At 36.0% G+C, this 17,219-nt stretch overlaps 1 protein-coding gene across 2 annotated transcripts in view; it reads left to right on the top strand.

Moving 5' to 3' along the window:
- TBK1 (TANK binding kinase 1) overlaps positions 1-16,638 on the top strand; it is a 39,967-nt gene extending 23,329 nt beyond the window's left edge. Inside the window, exons 10-21 of one of the 2 annotated variants that reach the window (XM_042468479.1) lie at positions 818-876; positions 2,170-2,261; positions 3,629-3,730; positions 4,974-5,043; positions 6,153-6,274; positions 6,376-6,452; positions 6,650-6,689; positions 8,312-8,413; positions 8,501-8,597; positions 10,731-10,837; positions 12,493-12,564; positions 14,763-16,638. In XM_042468479.1, the coding sequence (XP_042324413.1) occupies positions 818-876; positions 2,170-2,261; positions 3,629-3,730; positions 4,974-5,043; positions 6,153-6,274; positions 6,376-6,452; positions 6,650-6,689; positions 8,312-8,413; positions 8,501-8,597; positions 10,731-10,837; positions 12,493-12,564; positions 14,763-14,814 (992 nt within the window). In that variant the 3' untranslated portion in view covers positions 14,815-16,638. Of the gene's footprint in view, positions 1-817; positions 877-2,169; positions 2,262-3,628; positions 3,731-4,973; positions 5,053-6,152; positions 6,275-6,375; positions 6,453-6,649; positions 6,690-8,311; positions 8,414-8,500; positions 8,598-10,730; positions 10,838-12,492; positions 12,565-14,762 lie in introns of both variants that reach the window. The other variant, XM_042468478.1, reaches the window with a different exon arrangement.
- Positions 16,639-17,219: the final 581 nt, after the last annotated feature.

The following is a 17,219-nucleotide window of genomic DNA, read 5'->3' as shown; positions in this document are numbered from 1 at the left end:
TAAGAAGGGGTTGAAAACCTATTTATTCGAGCAGGCCTACCCCTGAACATCTCTCCCCCAGAATATGAACTCTTCTCCCCCTTCTCCTCTGCCAGCATTAGACTGGCATGAGGCTGTAATGGTTTTTAATATGTCTATGTTCCGGTTTTTATTCTTAACATTGTATTTTGTATATTGCATTTGCCTGATGTATATTGTATTGTTAACTCTGTTGTGCACCGCCCTGATTGAAGAAGGGCGGTATAAAAATAAAACTTTTATTATTTATTTATTATTATATTCCTTCTTCCTCTGGAGAGTACAGAGCAAAGCAGCATTACTAGTTTTGCTACATTTTCAAGAAGTAAAATTTAAACAGTCTTCCATTCCAAGGGATATGTGGCATCTAAGCTTTTTCTTGGTAGAGGTACCTACAGTGTGCTAGCAAAGAAATCATGAGGGAAAGACCTTCAGTGTTAAGATGTTGCATTTACTATGTTGCCTAACAGGTGAAAAAAATGCATATTACCTTTAATAATACTGACTAGAAAAGCAAGTTGTAATTACATTACATACATGTTTACTGAATCCTTTGAGCTAGTTCACACAAAGATTACTTGTAACTGCCTCTGATGCTATAAATTTTACAGCACTTTTGATGCAGTGAAGTTTTTTTAAAGTGATGCCCATAACAGCTTTTCTATCTATATTCATTAGTTTCTTTCTGTTGTACATTGCCTTTTTATTTGTTTTTTGCTCTTTAATGGGCAGGGATGCATGTATTTATTTTAATTTATATTTAATTGTATAAATGTTTAATTTAAAAAATCTGTTCCAGTTCTACTTCCTAAGGTGCACCAACGTTATGATTTGGATAGTGATGCAAGTATGGCTAAAGTAAGTATCTAATAATAATACTGTGATAAGACTATTGCCCAGAAGTGAGGTACATTTACTAATGAGTTCAGATAGTATAGAACAGAAGTGCATACTGTGGTTTTTCTTAAAATAATGAACAAAGGTATAGATAAGCACATGAGCTATTTGTGGCATAAAAAGAGTTAGTTATTAGACTTAGTGATCTATATACCAGGAACTTTGAAGGAGAAAGTCAGTGGAATTTAAGAATTCTTAATCAAGCAGAAGTATCTTCGTAAATGCAAGTGAGCTTCATGAGTATAAGCCCTACAACACCCAAGTCTTGCTTTATAACCAAGAACTGGATCTGAAGTCCACTGTTATGATCTGAATTCCCTGTTTTCTGTGTAGTTACTGTTTGTCCCAATAGTACAATGCAAAATCTGCAAAGCATGTCTATTTATCTATAATTGAAAGATAATTAGGATCCACCATTATAAAACTTTGGCCTAAAGTTTATAAACCCTACTCACTTTTAATTCTCTTTATCACTTGGCTAACATACAGAGTGTCTGGAAATTATCTTTACAATTTCAATTGCCGTATACAGTATACTTGACTATAAGTTAACTTTATGTAGAAGTCAAGGGCAGGTTAGGGAGCCAAAATTATGGATTTTGATATGATACATGGATAAGTACACGGTAAAACTTAGATGCATGTAACAAAGAATCTAAAGGGTGAAGCAAAGGAAAACAGTGACAAAGAACTTATAAAACTACAAAACAGGCATAACTCTTTGTGCTCACCCGGCAGGCTGGACAGATGAGAGAATAGGAGGGGGGGGGGTCAGTGCTTCCAGAGCAGATTATGCTCTTGCCTTTCACCTTGTATTAAGGGTTAAAGTACATATGGGGGGGGGTCGGGCTATGTGGCCATGTTCTAGAAGAGTTTCTTACTGTTTCGCCAGCATCTGTGGCTGGCGTCGTCAGAGAATGTTTGCCTGGAAAAAGTGGGTATATATATACTGTGTGAGCCTGGGAATGCAGGAATTAAAGTACAGTAATTTTTCCAGGTTTTTTAGGTTAATTTTTTGACTAAAATTTCTAGACTTATAATGAGTATATACAGCATATAGAATTACATAGAACTGTAATTGTAAAGATGATTTTGTATACCCTGTAAATTAACCAGTATTTCCATCTACTTATCTTTTCATTTATTCTCTTCATCTAAAATATTTATCTTCTATTAATAAAAGCTTCATTACAATTCGTCTGCTTGTAGAAAGCTATAGTGTATCGTACTGATGCTTTTTTCCCCATCTTTCAGGCAGTGACAGGGGTTGTATGTTATGCTTGTAGAGTTGCCCATGCTTTACTGCTGTATCAAGAGCTAATGCGAAAAGGAATAAGATGGTTAATGTAAGTGATGTCATTATTTGAATCTTGCTGAACATCATTTCTCAGGCATCAGTATTTATTCCAGATAATCAAACTGTCACTTAGAAAGGGGAAAATCCCTAAAGAGATTTTTGTTCAAGACATAACTTATCCATTCTGCTTTATGCAAACCTGTAAAATTATTGCATTATGTCACTTTGCATAAATGCTGATGTTGTTGTTTGCCTTCAAGTCATTTTCAACTTATGGCAACCCTAAAGTGAACCTATTGCAGGGGTTTATTAATAATAATAATACAGTTTATTTATAGACCGCTTTTCCAAAATAGATCAAAGCGGTGTACAACAGAACAAAACAAATCAATTCAAAATAAAACATAACATATTACAATCATAATCAAATGATAAAACTACTAAAATTACAATTAAAAACTATTAAAACCATACAACTATTAAAACTCAATACAAACTAGCTGGATAAAACAATGTGCATATCGAGGGAAAACAATATCAGGATACATTGGCAAGATTTGTTCAGAGGGAGTTTGCCTTTGCCTTCTGAAGCTGAGAGAATGTGATTTGCCCAAGATCAACTGCACAAGGATTAGAATTCCAGTATCCAGATAAAGTCTAAAACTCAAACTAGTACACTATGCTGACTCACTTAGAAAGGTGAAAATCACTAAAAAGATATTTGTGCAGGACATACCATATCCATCCTGCTGTATGCATATTTTTGCAGTTATTGGATTGTATCACTTCACACAATTGCTTTAATCTAATTATTCAACCCAGCTGGAATAGACCAGTTGAGTCTATTGCTGAATGGTAAATCCATACTTCTAATTTCAATTGATTCAAAGGACCTACTGTAATTGTCCCAAACAATTGTATTTCGGCTAACATCTTTGTAGTTCAGTGTATTTTTCTATAACTCAAAGGAAACTATTGAACCATGTATCAGTTAAACGCGGATTGGATACAGGTATAGTCATTCTTGGAATAGACAAATCAGTGTCATGACTAACTTGAGTCCCATTGATTTCAAATAGTCTTCTAAATCTGGATGCATAATGGTGATGTAAATCCAATCTAAGCTCATAATGCTTCTATGTAGAGTAGTATGATCTTGAGCATTTTTATTTCTAAGATAATATGCAATCTATTAATGGGATTGCAGCTTTAGTCTATTTGGTACTTAATGCTTTTTCATGAAAGTTAATAGTTTTTTTAAAAATATAAGTACAGTAATGATTTGTATGAGAATTGTTAGAATTGCATGATCACACAAGATCATGCAAAAATTTCAAAAAGCTTTTGGTTAATGGATGCATATAGTATATAATAGGCATTTTTAAAATATACTCATTCAGTTGGTGTGCTTTCTAGTGAAATTATCAAGGAAGATTACAGTGAAACTTTCCATAAGAAGACAGAGGTTGTTCTCAAACTGGAATTTTGCAACAGAAATATAGAAAAGGCTGGGGAAATGTGAGTATTATTACTATTACTATTCCTAGTATTATTATATTTATTTGTATCCCATGTTTTCTCCCAGGTTGGAATACAAAACAGCGAACAAATTAAAAAAAACAGTAGTTAAAAACATACAAAAGCGGGCATTAAAATTGAGTTAAACTAGTATAGTATTAAAACACATAGCTTATAGAATAATTGCTCTTTTGAAAAAATTCTGTAATTTGAGAAGGCTTGTTCTTTTCAACTGAGCAATAGCTGTAGTTTTAAAAATAAATCTTTCACTGGCTAAGGCTAATTAAATGATCATTTAATAATAATTGGAAATGCCGGCTTGGATTTTACTCCAGGCATCAAAGATTTTTACTTTATTTAACTTGTTGCATTTCTTGTTGATGCTTAACAAGTCACATGTCAGTCTATGATATATTTGGCACTATGTTTAAACAAATTAATGTAGCTGAGCGCCTTTGGCCTTCCAGATGTTTTGGACTTCATTCACAATATTGTTGGCCATATTGGTTGGAGCTTTTGTACTTAAGTATTTTCTACCTGGCAAATTATCTTGTCATCCTTTCAGTTGCACCCCAGTTGACCTGAAGCAGTTCTGCTGTATGGCATTTTTGAATACAGTGTGGCACCAGAGAACTAGTTCTCCTATATTATCACAATTTTGATATATAAAAAAAACTTGCAGAATGCCAACATGAGACAGATCAAGTCATTTCCCTTCTTGCTCTCTGTTGTGGATCCTGTGTAAACAGGGAAAAACAGCTCACATAGAATCGTGTCAGTAGTAGAGGATAACATGTGTCCTGAACTGTTCCATTGTTAGAAGTAGACTTCAGCAAAACTGCTGCCAAGGTGTATGGGAGTGACTCTGTAGACTTGTATTATCCTGTTGGATTCAAGCAGCTTTGAGGGAAATCAATTTAAGCTTTGCAAAGTTCACAATGTACTGATAGTAAATGCTAGGTTGAATCCAGAGTAGCATTTTTACTGTAACTCTAAATTATTCAAATCAATATGCAGAGTTGGGAGTGGGGGTATCTTTATTAAGACCAACACAACTACCATTTATTTATTTGGTTATTTATTTTCTGTGGTGCCTTTCTCAGTATAATGATGTTCAAGAATATGAATATATACATTTCCATTCAAGAGTATCACCAAAGGAAATATTTTAAAATTGCATAGTTAACCATGATAAACAAAAATGTAAACCATTATTTGTCTCTGTCTTGTTTTCCCTGAACAGGTATAAAAATTTGTTACAAATCAACTTGGCACCATCAGAAGTGGATGAAATTTCAGACATACATTCAAAGGTGTTACGGGTAAACGTCTTAATGATACAGCATTATATTATTCACAATAAAGGCTTTTCTTTTAAATTTTTGGTGTTCGTAGTATTTTTCTGCAAAGGAAAATTGATTATTGTTTTAGCAATTTTGCTAAAGCTCTGCACACTGTATTTTTCATATGTGGAGTATATATGGGTGAGGAGTGTTTTGTCATGTGAAAATGAAAGTCTTTTTGGCATATCTGTAGAAGCAGCAGTGTGCAAAATATGTGTAGCAATACATGCTGCTTTTCCATTGTGATTGTCCAGGTTTACCGATAGAAACAATATCATGTGGGAAGCAACTCTGAGTTATGAGTTATTCTTAAAGCTCTTCAGTTGGTTGTGTCTAGTATCATTCGGGAATTATTTAGGTAATTTACCTCTTTGCAAATGGTATTATTCTAGCTCCTAATATATATCTTTTAAAGTAAGATATCGTCACTCCCTGTGTACCCTAACATATATATGACTCTTAATCCCTTGAACTCACCCATTGATTCCTTTTACCACTGTAATTCCTTTTGTAGTGTATTGCTCCTTCTACTATGTTTTTTTCTCTCCTCATGTTTTTCCTAATCTTTTACCTTCCTGCAATCTAGGTATGTGATCTTAAATATTGTTGCTTTGGAACATATAAATTGCTCTGCACGAATAATATCAGGGAATGTGATTTTTACTGGCACTAAAGAAGTATCACAAGAGCATTGCATGAAAATGAAACAGAGATATTTAGCATCAAAGTGACAGTCATATTTTTCACACACAAATCTGGAATTATTTTTAAAAAGAAATCTTTACAGTAACTACAGAATACAGACAGATTCTTGGCTGTGATTATATACAGTATTTTCTTTTCCCCATGGCAAGAATTACCATGTTTTGTTAAGGGGGAAAACTGATGGTTCTGAAGAGAAATTGATTTTCTCCCTGCTACTACAAGGTTGTTGGTTTCTGCAAAATTATAAACATAATTTTCCATATGCAGCTGTGTTCCAAATTTCAGCTATCATCAAGTTACAAAAGTCTCATAACATGCTTGATATACCATTGTCATTTTTGTTTAGTAAAGCTCCATTTGTTGCATTTATACAGCTTTCTAGTTCACGAGTAACGATAGAGACCAGTCTTCAAGAAATCAAAAACAAACTCTCTGCTAGTGGTCTGCTTTCTGATAGCTGGACAAATCAGGAAGGAACACATCCCAAAGACAGAAAGTAAGTGATATATCTTATTAAGTTCTTATCCTTGCCTTAAAGTTCCTATATACTGACATTCATTCATGTTTATATCTTTAATTTTTCCCACTTTCTTTTAGCCCAGAAAGGTTACAAGTGCTGCTGAGTTCTATAACAGATATCTATTACCAGTTTAAAAAAGATAAAGCAGAACGAAGTAAGTATCTTTCAGTCTGTTATGCTTCAAATTATCATTGTTAAATCTGTGAATTGATGAGCATTGACTGTTATACAGTGAGCAGAGAGACAGATGTCCTAATAAATCACTCAGAAAAATGGTCATTCCATAAATAATAAATAAAAAACCATTGCTTCACTGTTCACTTTCATTTGATCTTTTTTTTTAACTTCTAGGGCTTCTGTATAATGAGGAACAAATTCACAAATTTGACAAGTAAGTCTCTTGCCTATAAAGGTTTTATTTTTGTAATATATAGTTCCAGTTGTCCTCTGTTTAATTTTTTCTGCAGTCCTTGTGGAAAACATAAGTTATGACTGCTTGCATTCTTTTTATCATTTTTGTGCATCATACTGTTGTTTGCCAAAAGCCTGAGAATATCAATTTTATTTTTTTTAAAAAAAACCCTTTCCCATGGATGCTGATGACAGAATGTGTGTCTGTGTGCATATGTGTGTAAGTAAAAGGGTACGTGTGGCATTTTGTGGGCAGGGCTACCTTTGAATCTGCTACATGTTAACTATTCTGTATGCAATGCCAGCTATGGAAGGAATGTAGCTAATTCCACCACCATCTCATTGCTATAATGGGGAAGGGAACTTTGAAGTGACAGAAATGATGTAGCTCACGCCTTCAGCCCTGGCTGTCATGCACCAGCAGGGCAGATGATATCCCCACTAGTGATGGTGTGTATTCCTTTGCCTTTACCTTACCATATTCTTCTTTGTCCCTTCCATGTGGACAGTTCCATGTGCAGATTATTATTTTGAGGATTATTTTCCACCATGTTGAACCCTCCACTGTGCAGAGAACTTTAGCTGTCTTTAATATTATGCATATCCATTGCCCACCCAGAGAGCCTGGAGCAGATTTTCCCCACTGTGTTCTATATCAGATGCAAGTGCAGACAAAGTGATGACAAATTATTACACAATAGCACTTGAAGACCAAATTAGTCATTTTGCAGCTCTCAAGACTTTGAATTCTGCACATGCATAAAGATCATACCAAAGTGAAATGTGATTCATCACTCTTGAGGACAGTAGTTTGAGAATAGTGTACCACAGCCTTTCCTACCTGATGGTTTCCAGATATGTTAGATCAACTCCCAAGACACTATGGACAATGATCAGAATTGTTGGGAGCTGTAGTCCAAAACACCTAGAGGACCAAGAATTCCCATCTTATGCCTTATAGTGACAATACAGTTCAAAATACAGCAGGCCCTCCACATTTGCTGGGGTTAGGGGCACAGGACTCCCGTGGAAGTGGAAAAAACAGAAATAAAAACCCTTTGTTTTTTTAACCTGAGAGAATACCTCTCTAGGAATCTCTAGGTCTTCCAGCGCAATTCTGTGGTCCAAATCTATCAGAAATGGACCATAGAATTGTGCTGGAGGACCTACAAATGCCTAGAGAAGTGTTTTCTCTAAGAGTCTGTAGGTCCTCCAGTGTGACTCATATGGTCAACTTCCAGCAGAGTGACTCAAGAGGAGCTGCAGATTCCTAGAGAGAAACTTATTAATCGAATCCATCAGTAATCAAATCTGCAAAAGTTAAAGCTGCAAATGTGAAGGGTCAAGTGTAAAGGAGCACTAATATAACTATAGCAATTGTTCTATTATTGGGTGCGGGGAATCACACTAGTTATTAAAATGTACAACTTGGCTACAGCCATCTGTTTTGCTCTATATTTGTGGGCTGCATTACTGAAAGGATTGCTTTTTTCCTGTTCAGTGGTTACGTCCCTATTCTATGTATTTTTAAACATCAAGTTGACAAAATGGAATATCTGGAAGTGATCTGGCAATGGATTGATTCTTATTTCTGTGCTACAGGCAGAAGCTGTTTATACATGCTACAAAAGCCATGACTCTGTTCAAGGAAGAATGTGTCAGCAAATATGAAACTTTCTTGGACAAGGCAGAGGATTGGATGAGGCAAGATTCTTTTGTGATGTATTCAGCATTGTAATAACAACACTTACTGGCAAAAACATTGTTTAAAAACATGTAATTTATTTTCAGGAAGATGCTCCATTTAAGGAAACAGTTACTGGCACTCCGAAAACTCTGCTTTGATATTGAAAAAGAGGTTTCCAAATATCAGGACTATGTAAACAAGGTGAAACTTCTTAATTATGCTATGTCGGTATTTAGAAAGCACTTTTAAAAAAAAAAGTAATTGTTAACTTGGCAGACATTTATAACTAGGCCATTTAGTTTCCCAGAATTTGGCAACAATTCATTTTTGTTTCTTATATCTCTGGTGTACATTTATCAGATGCTCCAGCATCACAAGGAGGGGGGGGGAATTATAGGATGTGACTCACAAACTAGTAAACAGCAAACTCAAGAATTATGTGTTTATGTATAACAAACTTAAAAAAAAATTCCAGTAGAGCTACACAAACAATAATCCATACATAGTGAATCCATAGTCCATACAGTTTTGCAGCACTGAAGGCTCACTGTTGGTACACTGGGCATTAATCTTTTCACTAGAACATTTAAACAAGCCAACAATAGAGCAAAGGCTTGTAATGTTTTGACAATTGCTGTCTTTATCAGTGTTCAGTATTAAAGTTCTTTATATCTTCTTTGCACCTGTCAGAGCCAAACACATCAGTGTAGAATTCCTCATGTAATGAGAAGAGAGGTGTAGACTCAGTTTCTTGCTTTTATTAATATATTGATGCTTTCTCTGTATCATTAATACAGTATTCTGAATATTTCTAAACTTTAACCTGCAGGACTAAACATACTATTGTTTAGTCCTGCAGATTAACATATAATTTACAGCACTGAACTCAACTTGCATGCACGCTTAAAGTTTAGAAACATACAAAACACAATAGTAATAATGACACAGTGAAAACTTCAGGTAAAATTTTAATTAATTTCAGATATTTCTGTTATAATTTCAGTATTATTTCAGGAAACTGATTGCTTAACAATTTATTAACTGTAAGAATGTTGACAGTTTTTCATAAATTAAAAACGAGTTCTTGATTCTTCACATGCCCAAAACTATATATATAACCTTAAAACAGGGTTTAAAGATGTTGTATATCCAATTTTAATTCCAATAACACAAGATGGTTTAAAGGCTTTATATTTGGACAAGTCCACCAAGTGTGGGAAAAGTCTGCATTTGTTGGAGCACCTACACCTATATGAAACTAGACAGGGCCAATTGCCATTTTTCCAAAACTGGAAAAGAAGTAAGAATCAAATAAAATGTCAAGTCTGGACAAGGCATTCACTTTGAGAATATAAATGTCCAAAGCTTGCTAGTTTAATGTATAAATCTTCCACATTAGATGTAATATATGTGCTTGGTATATAACATCTTTGAGTTTAGGGAAACAAAATTGCTCACTTACCAGTACATTACTGAATGATTTCCAAAGGGGTGCCATGTTTGTCTTTTTCTGTTACAGCAAAAATAACCGAGTCCTGTGATACTGTAAATGCATATGAGGTATTATGCAGAATTTCAGCTGTTAATTGGCTCACTGAGTAGCAGATTTCTTATGTTTGTGCCATCCAGAAATAATTTAGTGAGTGATTAATGTTAATTCTTGGCTATCACTGTCTGTACCTTTAATTTGACCCCTGTGATTGCCATCCCACTTGTGTATATACTTGATATTCTGGGTAACATTTTATGTATCTAATGAAGTGACATATAATCTCCAAAAGGTTATGGTATAATACATTAGTTTGTCTGTAATGTGTCACAGGACTCTTAATTGTTTTTGTTTTGCAAATGCATGAGAGAAGGGTGGGAATAAAAAGAAAGTCAGTTCACAGTAACATTACTAAGGAGTGAGCAATTACAGTTTATACCTACAGGTATTCTGTGTTGTTAATTACTTCAGCCTACAAAAGTCCATACATTTTGTGTGTTGCTATTGTCGTTGTATCTAGAGATTTTAGTTAGGTATGTATAAGAGAGAAAAAGGTTGCCCTCCAAATGTCTGATGGACTGCAACTCCCATCTGCCCTAACCAGCAGTTGATAATGAGGAACGGCTGGAGCTGCAGTCCAGCACCCTGGAGCATTACACTTTGTCCACCTGGGAGGTAAGGATTTGTGAAATTCCATAATCAGGGAACCATAAATAACAGTAGCATACAGGGTTATTTTAAATCAAATGCTTAATTTTATTTCTCAGAGTGAGCATTTCTGTATTAGAAATATATGATCACTGTGCCTCTGGTTTTAAAGTTATTTTGACATATATTCATTGCAGTTACAAGAAAATTTGCCTCATAAGATGCTTGCAGCTTCTGGTGGGATCAAACATACAATTAATCCAGTGTATCCAAGCTCAAATACTTTAGTGGAAATGACTCTTGGGTAAGTGTTTTGTTACCGGACAGTATTATTATTAATCATGTGATTTCACATAATTCCACTTGTATTAAAACTAAAATTAAAAAGGTTTATTTTGACTATGAGGAAGTCAGGGGAGAAGTCATTACTGTATGTTGGGAAACATTCTGTTCAACAATTTAATTTATAACCTTTTATTAACTTTCTTTGCAGAATCACACTAATAAGAGCAAGAAACAAAGTACTGTATATACTAATGCTTAAGTCTAGAAATATTAGTTTAAAAATCAGCTCAAAAATTCTGGATCAACTTATTCACTGGTCAGTGCAAGGACTGTACCTTAACTCTTATGGGAAAAGGAACTATCCCCTTCTCTACTCAGTGGTGAAAGGTGAGAGCTTAGTCTTCTTGGAAGAACCTAAAAGAAGCAATAAGCACCTCTACACTTTTTGCCATGGTTCCGCTTCTGAACTTTTTAAATGCCTAGGTAGGAAAATAGGGGGAGCAACAGCTCCTTGGTACATTCAAAGTAGCACAAAGAGAGGGATCAGTTCTTCATTAATATTCTCCCAAGGCAGACTAAGCTCTTGCTCTTTGCCACTCCACTCAGAGAAAAGGGTGGTTCCTTTTTAGATACGAATTAATACTGTGCCTTAACTGTTGCCTTTACATTTTTTTTTGATATGTACGCATTTTCTTAGCCCCACCTGTGCCTGGTTGACTCCTCACCACATTGCACAGCCACCATATTCCAGAAGTTCTTTGGCATCGTTTTCCTTTGCTTCTTCCTTTATATCCTTTGTTACATTCTCCAAAGTTTTACCCTTGACTTATCCACAGGTCATATCAAAATCCATAATTTTGGCTCCAAAACCTTCCCTCAACTTATACATGAAGTCAACTTATACATGGATGTATATAGTAGGCACCCTGAAATCAACTTACAGATATCAGCCTCGACAAGAAAAAGAAATTGGACTGACTTTGGTGTCATGCTCTTATAGGTAGAGAAGCTAATTAATCTCAGCCAGAAATGAAGACCGGTCAAATTGTTCCTAATCTGCAGAGGAATGCAATAGCTAGCCTATTTGCATTTGCCACTTTGCATATTAGGGTCTCTAAATACCTGCAATAACAAGTACATTTCTATACTTCTTGTCAGTGAACTAGCACTCCCTAAGCCAGTTGCCCCCCAAAAGCTGGGTATTTATTTTACTGACCTAAGAAATGGTGGCAGGCTGAGTGGACCCTGGAGCCCTGCCTGGGATTGAACTCACAACCTTGTACTGGTAGTACAATGCAGTACTGGCATTTAACTGCTGCACCCCCAGGGTATGTGTAACCTGAATGGCAATATGAAGCTCTTTGAACCTCGCAATTCAGTTGAATAAAGATAGGTTGAACGTCTGTGGTTCTAGGAGACATCAGTATATATTACATCGGTATTTCTTAACCTCATGTCAACTATTCATATGGGGTTGTGTCATTGATAACAGTGCTTGTAACTGAAAGTTACTATATTCAATTACTTTGAATAATTATTAAGGTGTTACTCTCTTGCTTGGGATTCTTTTAGAAATCAGCTTTCACTAAGTTAAATAATCTGCATGAGAATTATATTTATATTTTTTTTCCAAATTTAGCATGAAGTCATGCATTTTTTTCTTTTTACTTGCAGCATGAAGAAACTAAAGGAAGAAATGGAGGGGGTTGTTAAAGAGTTAGCTGAAAACAACCATCTTTTAGAAAGGTATTTGGTCATTTTAAATAAATAAATACTCTCAATAAATAAATTGACACACACACACACACACACTCTAAAACAGGATTAAATACAATACAGTTTAAAAATTCAACCTGTTAAAATGACAGCAATTTTCTAGTAGAGGCAGTGGTTACATAAAGTAGGGAGAGTACAGAAATTAGATTGAACTTTTCTGGGAAGGCCTGCCGGAAGAGATCCATCTTGACAGCTTTTTTGAAGCTGTCTAGGCTGGTTATTTGATGGATCTTTTCCAGCAAGGTGTTCCATGGTCTGGGAGTGGCAGCGGAGAACATCCTCTGGGAGGTTAACATTAGTCTGGTTTTTATGGGTTGCAATAAATTCTTCCCAGAGGACCTGAGGGTACAGAGCGGATTGTAAGGAAGTAGGCGATCCCTTATATAGGTTGGACCCAAGCCATGTAGGACTTTAAAGGTAATCACCAATCACCACCATGAAAGCCTTCGACTCCACGTAATCACCAACACCTTGTATTGCGTGCGGAAACCAATAGGCAGCAAGTGAAGAGATTTCAGAATAGGTGTAATATGATCACTTCTAGTTTTACCAGTGGTCAGCCTGCCTGCCATGTTTTGTACTAACTGTAGTTTCCGGACCAGGTACAAGGGTAGCTATATGTAGAGTGCATTGCAGAAATCGAGTCGCGAGGTTACCAGTGCATGCATTACAGTTTCAATTTTGATAAACATTATTTGATACTCAGCCTATTAAAAGGCTTCAGTGAGCAAGTAAGTGGCTGTGCATATCTTTTGGGAAGTTTTTGTGCATAGGCAGTGGTCTGAGGGACACGTGCAGCACTCTAAGGGGTGCACTGCTGAGGGGTCATTTTCTCATATATGACCAAATGTTTAACAGCACATTTCTGGGTACAGTCGTACACTGCTGAGGCACAAGGATTTCAAGCAAGATGGCACTGTCCTAACCATCCTCACCCACTGAACCTGCAAAAAATCTACGTCTAAGGATTAAGGGACACTCTGCAATGATGTGCAAAGAGGGAAACTATAGCTGAAGTAAGATTTTAGCTGAAGTACATGCATGAGCTTTCTTGTATTGAGGCTCTTTAGCTCCAAGCTAATGTCTCTTTGCATAAGCCTGAGTTATACAGTGGGCCCTCCACATTCACTGGGGTTAGGAACAGAGGACCCAGTGGAAGCGGGGGGAAACACAAATAAATTGCCACCATATTTTTCCTCTTTAAGAATTTCTAGGTACTCCAGTGCAACTCTATGATCAACATCTGCCAGAAGATGACCATAGAATTATGCTGGACAACCTACAGATTCCTAGAGAAGTGTTTTCTCTAGGAATCTCTAGGTCATCCAGGACAACTCTGTGTCAACATCTGGCAGAGTTGCACATGATGACCTAGAGATTCCTAGAGAGAACATATTAATCAAATCCGCAAATAATTAAACCTGCAAAAGTCAAAGCCACAAATGTGGAGGGGTGGCTGTATTTTTCTACTGAAGTTGCTGTACTGGAAGAGATGAAATGTGTACATTAGGGGAGCATTCAACCCCTGGAGGTCTTTTTGTGGCCCCAGGCATCAAATAACTTGGGGGATGGGAATTTTTTTTGCCCCAAATGCTGTTTTGAGGCATGTGGGTGACAATTTTGCCACATTTTTGTGTGACAGAGGTGTCTCGCTGGACCATTTTAAGCTCTAGAGCAGTGATTCCCAAAGTGGGTGGTATGGAAAGATCCAAGGGGGCTGTGGGGGAAAAGAGGGGCAGCAGGGAGACAGTGAGCAAAAAAGGGGGATGAGAGGAGGGTCTTTAGTCAAGGTATGCAAGCAAGACAAAGGAGTGCCCTTAAGGTTGACCACTGCTCTAGAGAGCCCTTTTTTGGAACAAGAAGTGACATGGGAAATTGTTTCCTGTAGTTAAAAAAAACAAGGAGGGTCTCCTAGGCTTAAAACAGTTGTGATGAGGCTGAAAACATAGTGAAAATGTTCTCATAGCCTCAAGGGGAATTGAGAGCAAAAAATAGGTTGTGTTGAGGGCTGCTGCCTTCCAAGGTCTCCTTGGGGACAAGTGCAGCTCCCTAATCATAAGGGATGGTACAGAATCACCATTACGATGGAGTATCGACACTACATATTTCACTTTTAACACTAAACTACTGTTAAATGCTCTGACCTAACTGAACTGTTTTTCATTTAGATTTGGTGCATTGACTATGGACGGTGGGCCACGGAATGTTGATTGCATCTAGTTGTGCGTTGCCAGGATGGAGATTGTTGACTTTGCACAGAAAAGGACATTCATAAACATAAAGAATATTCTGTACTTGAATAGTCTTTCAGTGTTTAAAAGAAGTGTGTAAATATGTATATACTGTAAATACAACAGATCTCTCTCTTTTGGTAATGTAAAAGTGTTCTTAACATTTAAGCAACATCAGAACTGTCCATGTAAAAACAACTATGGCTGCACATTGTGGTGAATACACTGCTACAACGCATTTACTTCAAATGCTATCTTTGTTTTCTTGTGAACATTGCCTGAGAAATTGTGATCTTGAACTTTGCTGCTTTTAAAAGGGCAATTAAGCTTCCTCTTAAACCACCTGAATGCTGAATATCTCACAATAACTTAGAATCGTCCCTGCTTCCTTTAATTGTGAACAGATTTCTCTTGCTCATATGCCTAAAAGAGATACTTGCTTTCTGCAAGTTCTTAAAGGTATCTCTTGACTCAGAGTGTGAAGAAAATAATTACCGAATTTTTAATCATGTTCATTTTGGTTCTGCCTGTTTTACCAAAACTAATTTTCTCATGGATTTAGCAGTACATATAAATTCAGCCATTTGCTAGATTACAGATGAAGGACAAAGTTATAACAGTTTTAAGTATTTTCTTTAGTAGTATGCAGTGCATTTCAAATTCAGAAAATCTTGTTAATTCATGCTGGATTGTTCTTGTCCCCCCCCCCCCCCAGTACCCTTAACTTTTATTGAGACTTGCATATTAATGATAAACAATAAGGTTGGTACAAACCATTGCATATATTGATTTCCATTCCATTCAAATAAAGTGATAGAAAACTGTTTCATTTTAGCTGAAGCAATTTAAAGATATTCCATGTTAAAAAAAATATATCATCAATATAGAAATTACATAGATGTAATTACATAATTGTTAGACATTTAGGAATGGATCCAGATTTAATGATACTTCAGCTAGACTCACTGATTTCAGTGAGTCTTCTGTACCACATTGGGATCAAGCCCATTGTATGTATTCCCAAAGCTTCATACATAATAACTATGGAGTAAAACAAGCTGATTGGCGACAGTTGCACTTATTCTGAATGCTAGTGAAGTAAGGCTGAAGTTCTAAGCAGGTTTACTGAGAATCAGTGCAGGGAGAGAACAACTGGTTTATTTGAAGAATTTAGGGCAGGTGAGGCATTTATGTCCCATTTCCTTTCAGTGAAGGTTACATAGTTCATCAGATTTACACCTCTGTCTCCTCCCTTTTGGTATGTAAAAAAAAATCCATCCTTTAATCTCAGTAATACTTTGGGGGCAATAATAACATTTCTGCTTTTTGATTTTTAATTGAACTGAGAGAACTGAAATGCACTTTCTTTGTTTTGCTACTGTTTGTTTTGAAAATTCAACCCATTAGGAAGAGCACAGGCAATCTGTGATGGGGAAGGCTGCAATCCTGCTCAATGCTGCTTAAATCTCATTAATAAATGGAACTTGAAAGCAGGGGTATGTGGGCACAAGGGAGGACAGATTCTGCCTTGGAAGGATCAAGCTGTAGGTAGTAATTTCATGTGAAATCATGCTGCCTTACTGTATATAAAATGCCTACTTAGAAATGTTGAGATTATATTTCTGTAATGCACTTATTTTATGGAATCATTTTGTACTCTTTATTTTACAGAATCATTATTTTACATAATTGCTTTTGTTTAATAATAGTATTATTGAGGGGGAATGGATTTTATTTTCTTGCTACTGAATCAGTCTCAGTGAGTAGTGAAATAACATACTTGATATTGTAATTGATAAAAGGTTTCTTCTTATGTGGTGTTTCACATGTTGTATTTTAACATTGATTGAGGGGAAGCTACTGTTTTTAGTGAATTAATAAGACATGACTACTTGTTAAAATTATTTTAGTGTACCCCAGATCAGTCAGCATGGTCAAAAAGAAATCTCTTTTCACATTTCTAACTCCTTCACGCAGAAAAAAAGGGTCACAGAATCATAGGATGAACTGGTGTTGCTTTGTAAACCATATACATCATTATAGTTCAAGACTAGATATGCTGCTGAACAGTGCTGCTCAGAAATGATGGTCCATGGCAAGTTTCTCCTTAAGAGAAAAACAGTTGGAATCAATGAGGACAAATGTTGTGCAAGTGCCACAGCGGGGGAAAAAGATTGCCAATGCCCGACATCAGGTAGCCTGAATTGCCTGGTCAAGAAGATAGTGGTAGAATTGTACTTTTAAAATGGGTAGTGTGTTTAACCAAGATTATCCACTTACTATGCAAAAGCATGAATTATTTCTTCGCCCAAATATATTACTTATATACTACTTAGTGTATGAGTTGAGTTTTTAAATTTCTATGAAGCACACCTCCTTAATATAAAGGTAGTT

This window comes from Sceloporus undulatus, chromosome 5, assembly GCF_019175285.1.
Source record: "Sceloporus undulatus isolate JIND9_A2432 ecotype Alabama chromosome 5, SceUnd_v1.1, whole genome shotgun sequence".
Lineage (NCBI taxonomy): Eukaryota > Metazoa > Chordata > Lepidosauria > Squamata > Phrynosomatidae > Sceloporus > Sceloporus undulatus.
This window is presented reverse-complemented; position numbering and strand designations above follow the sequence as displayed.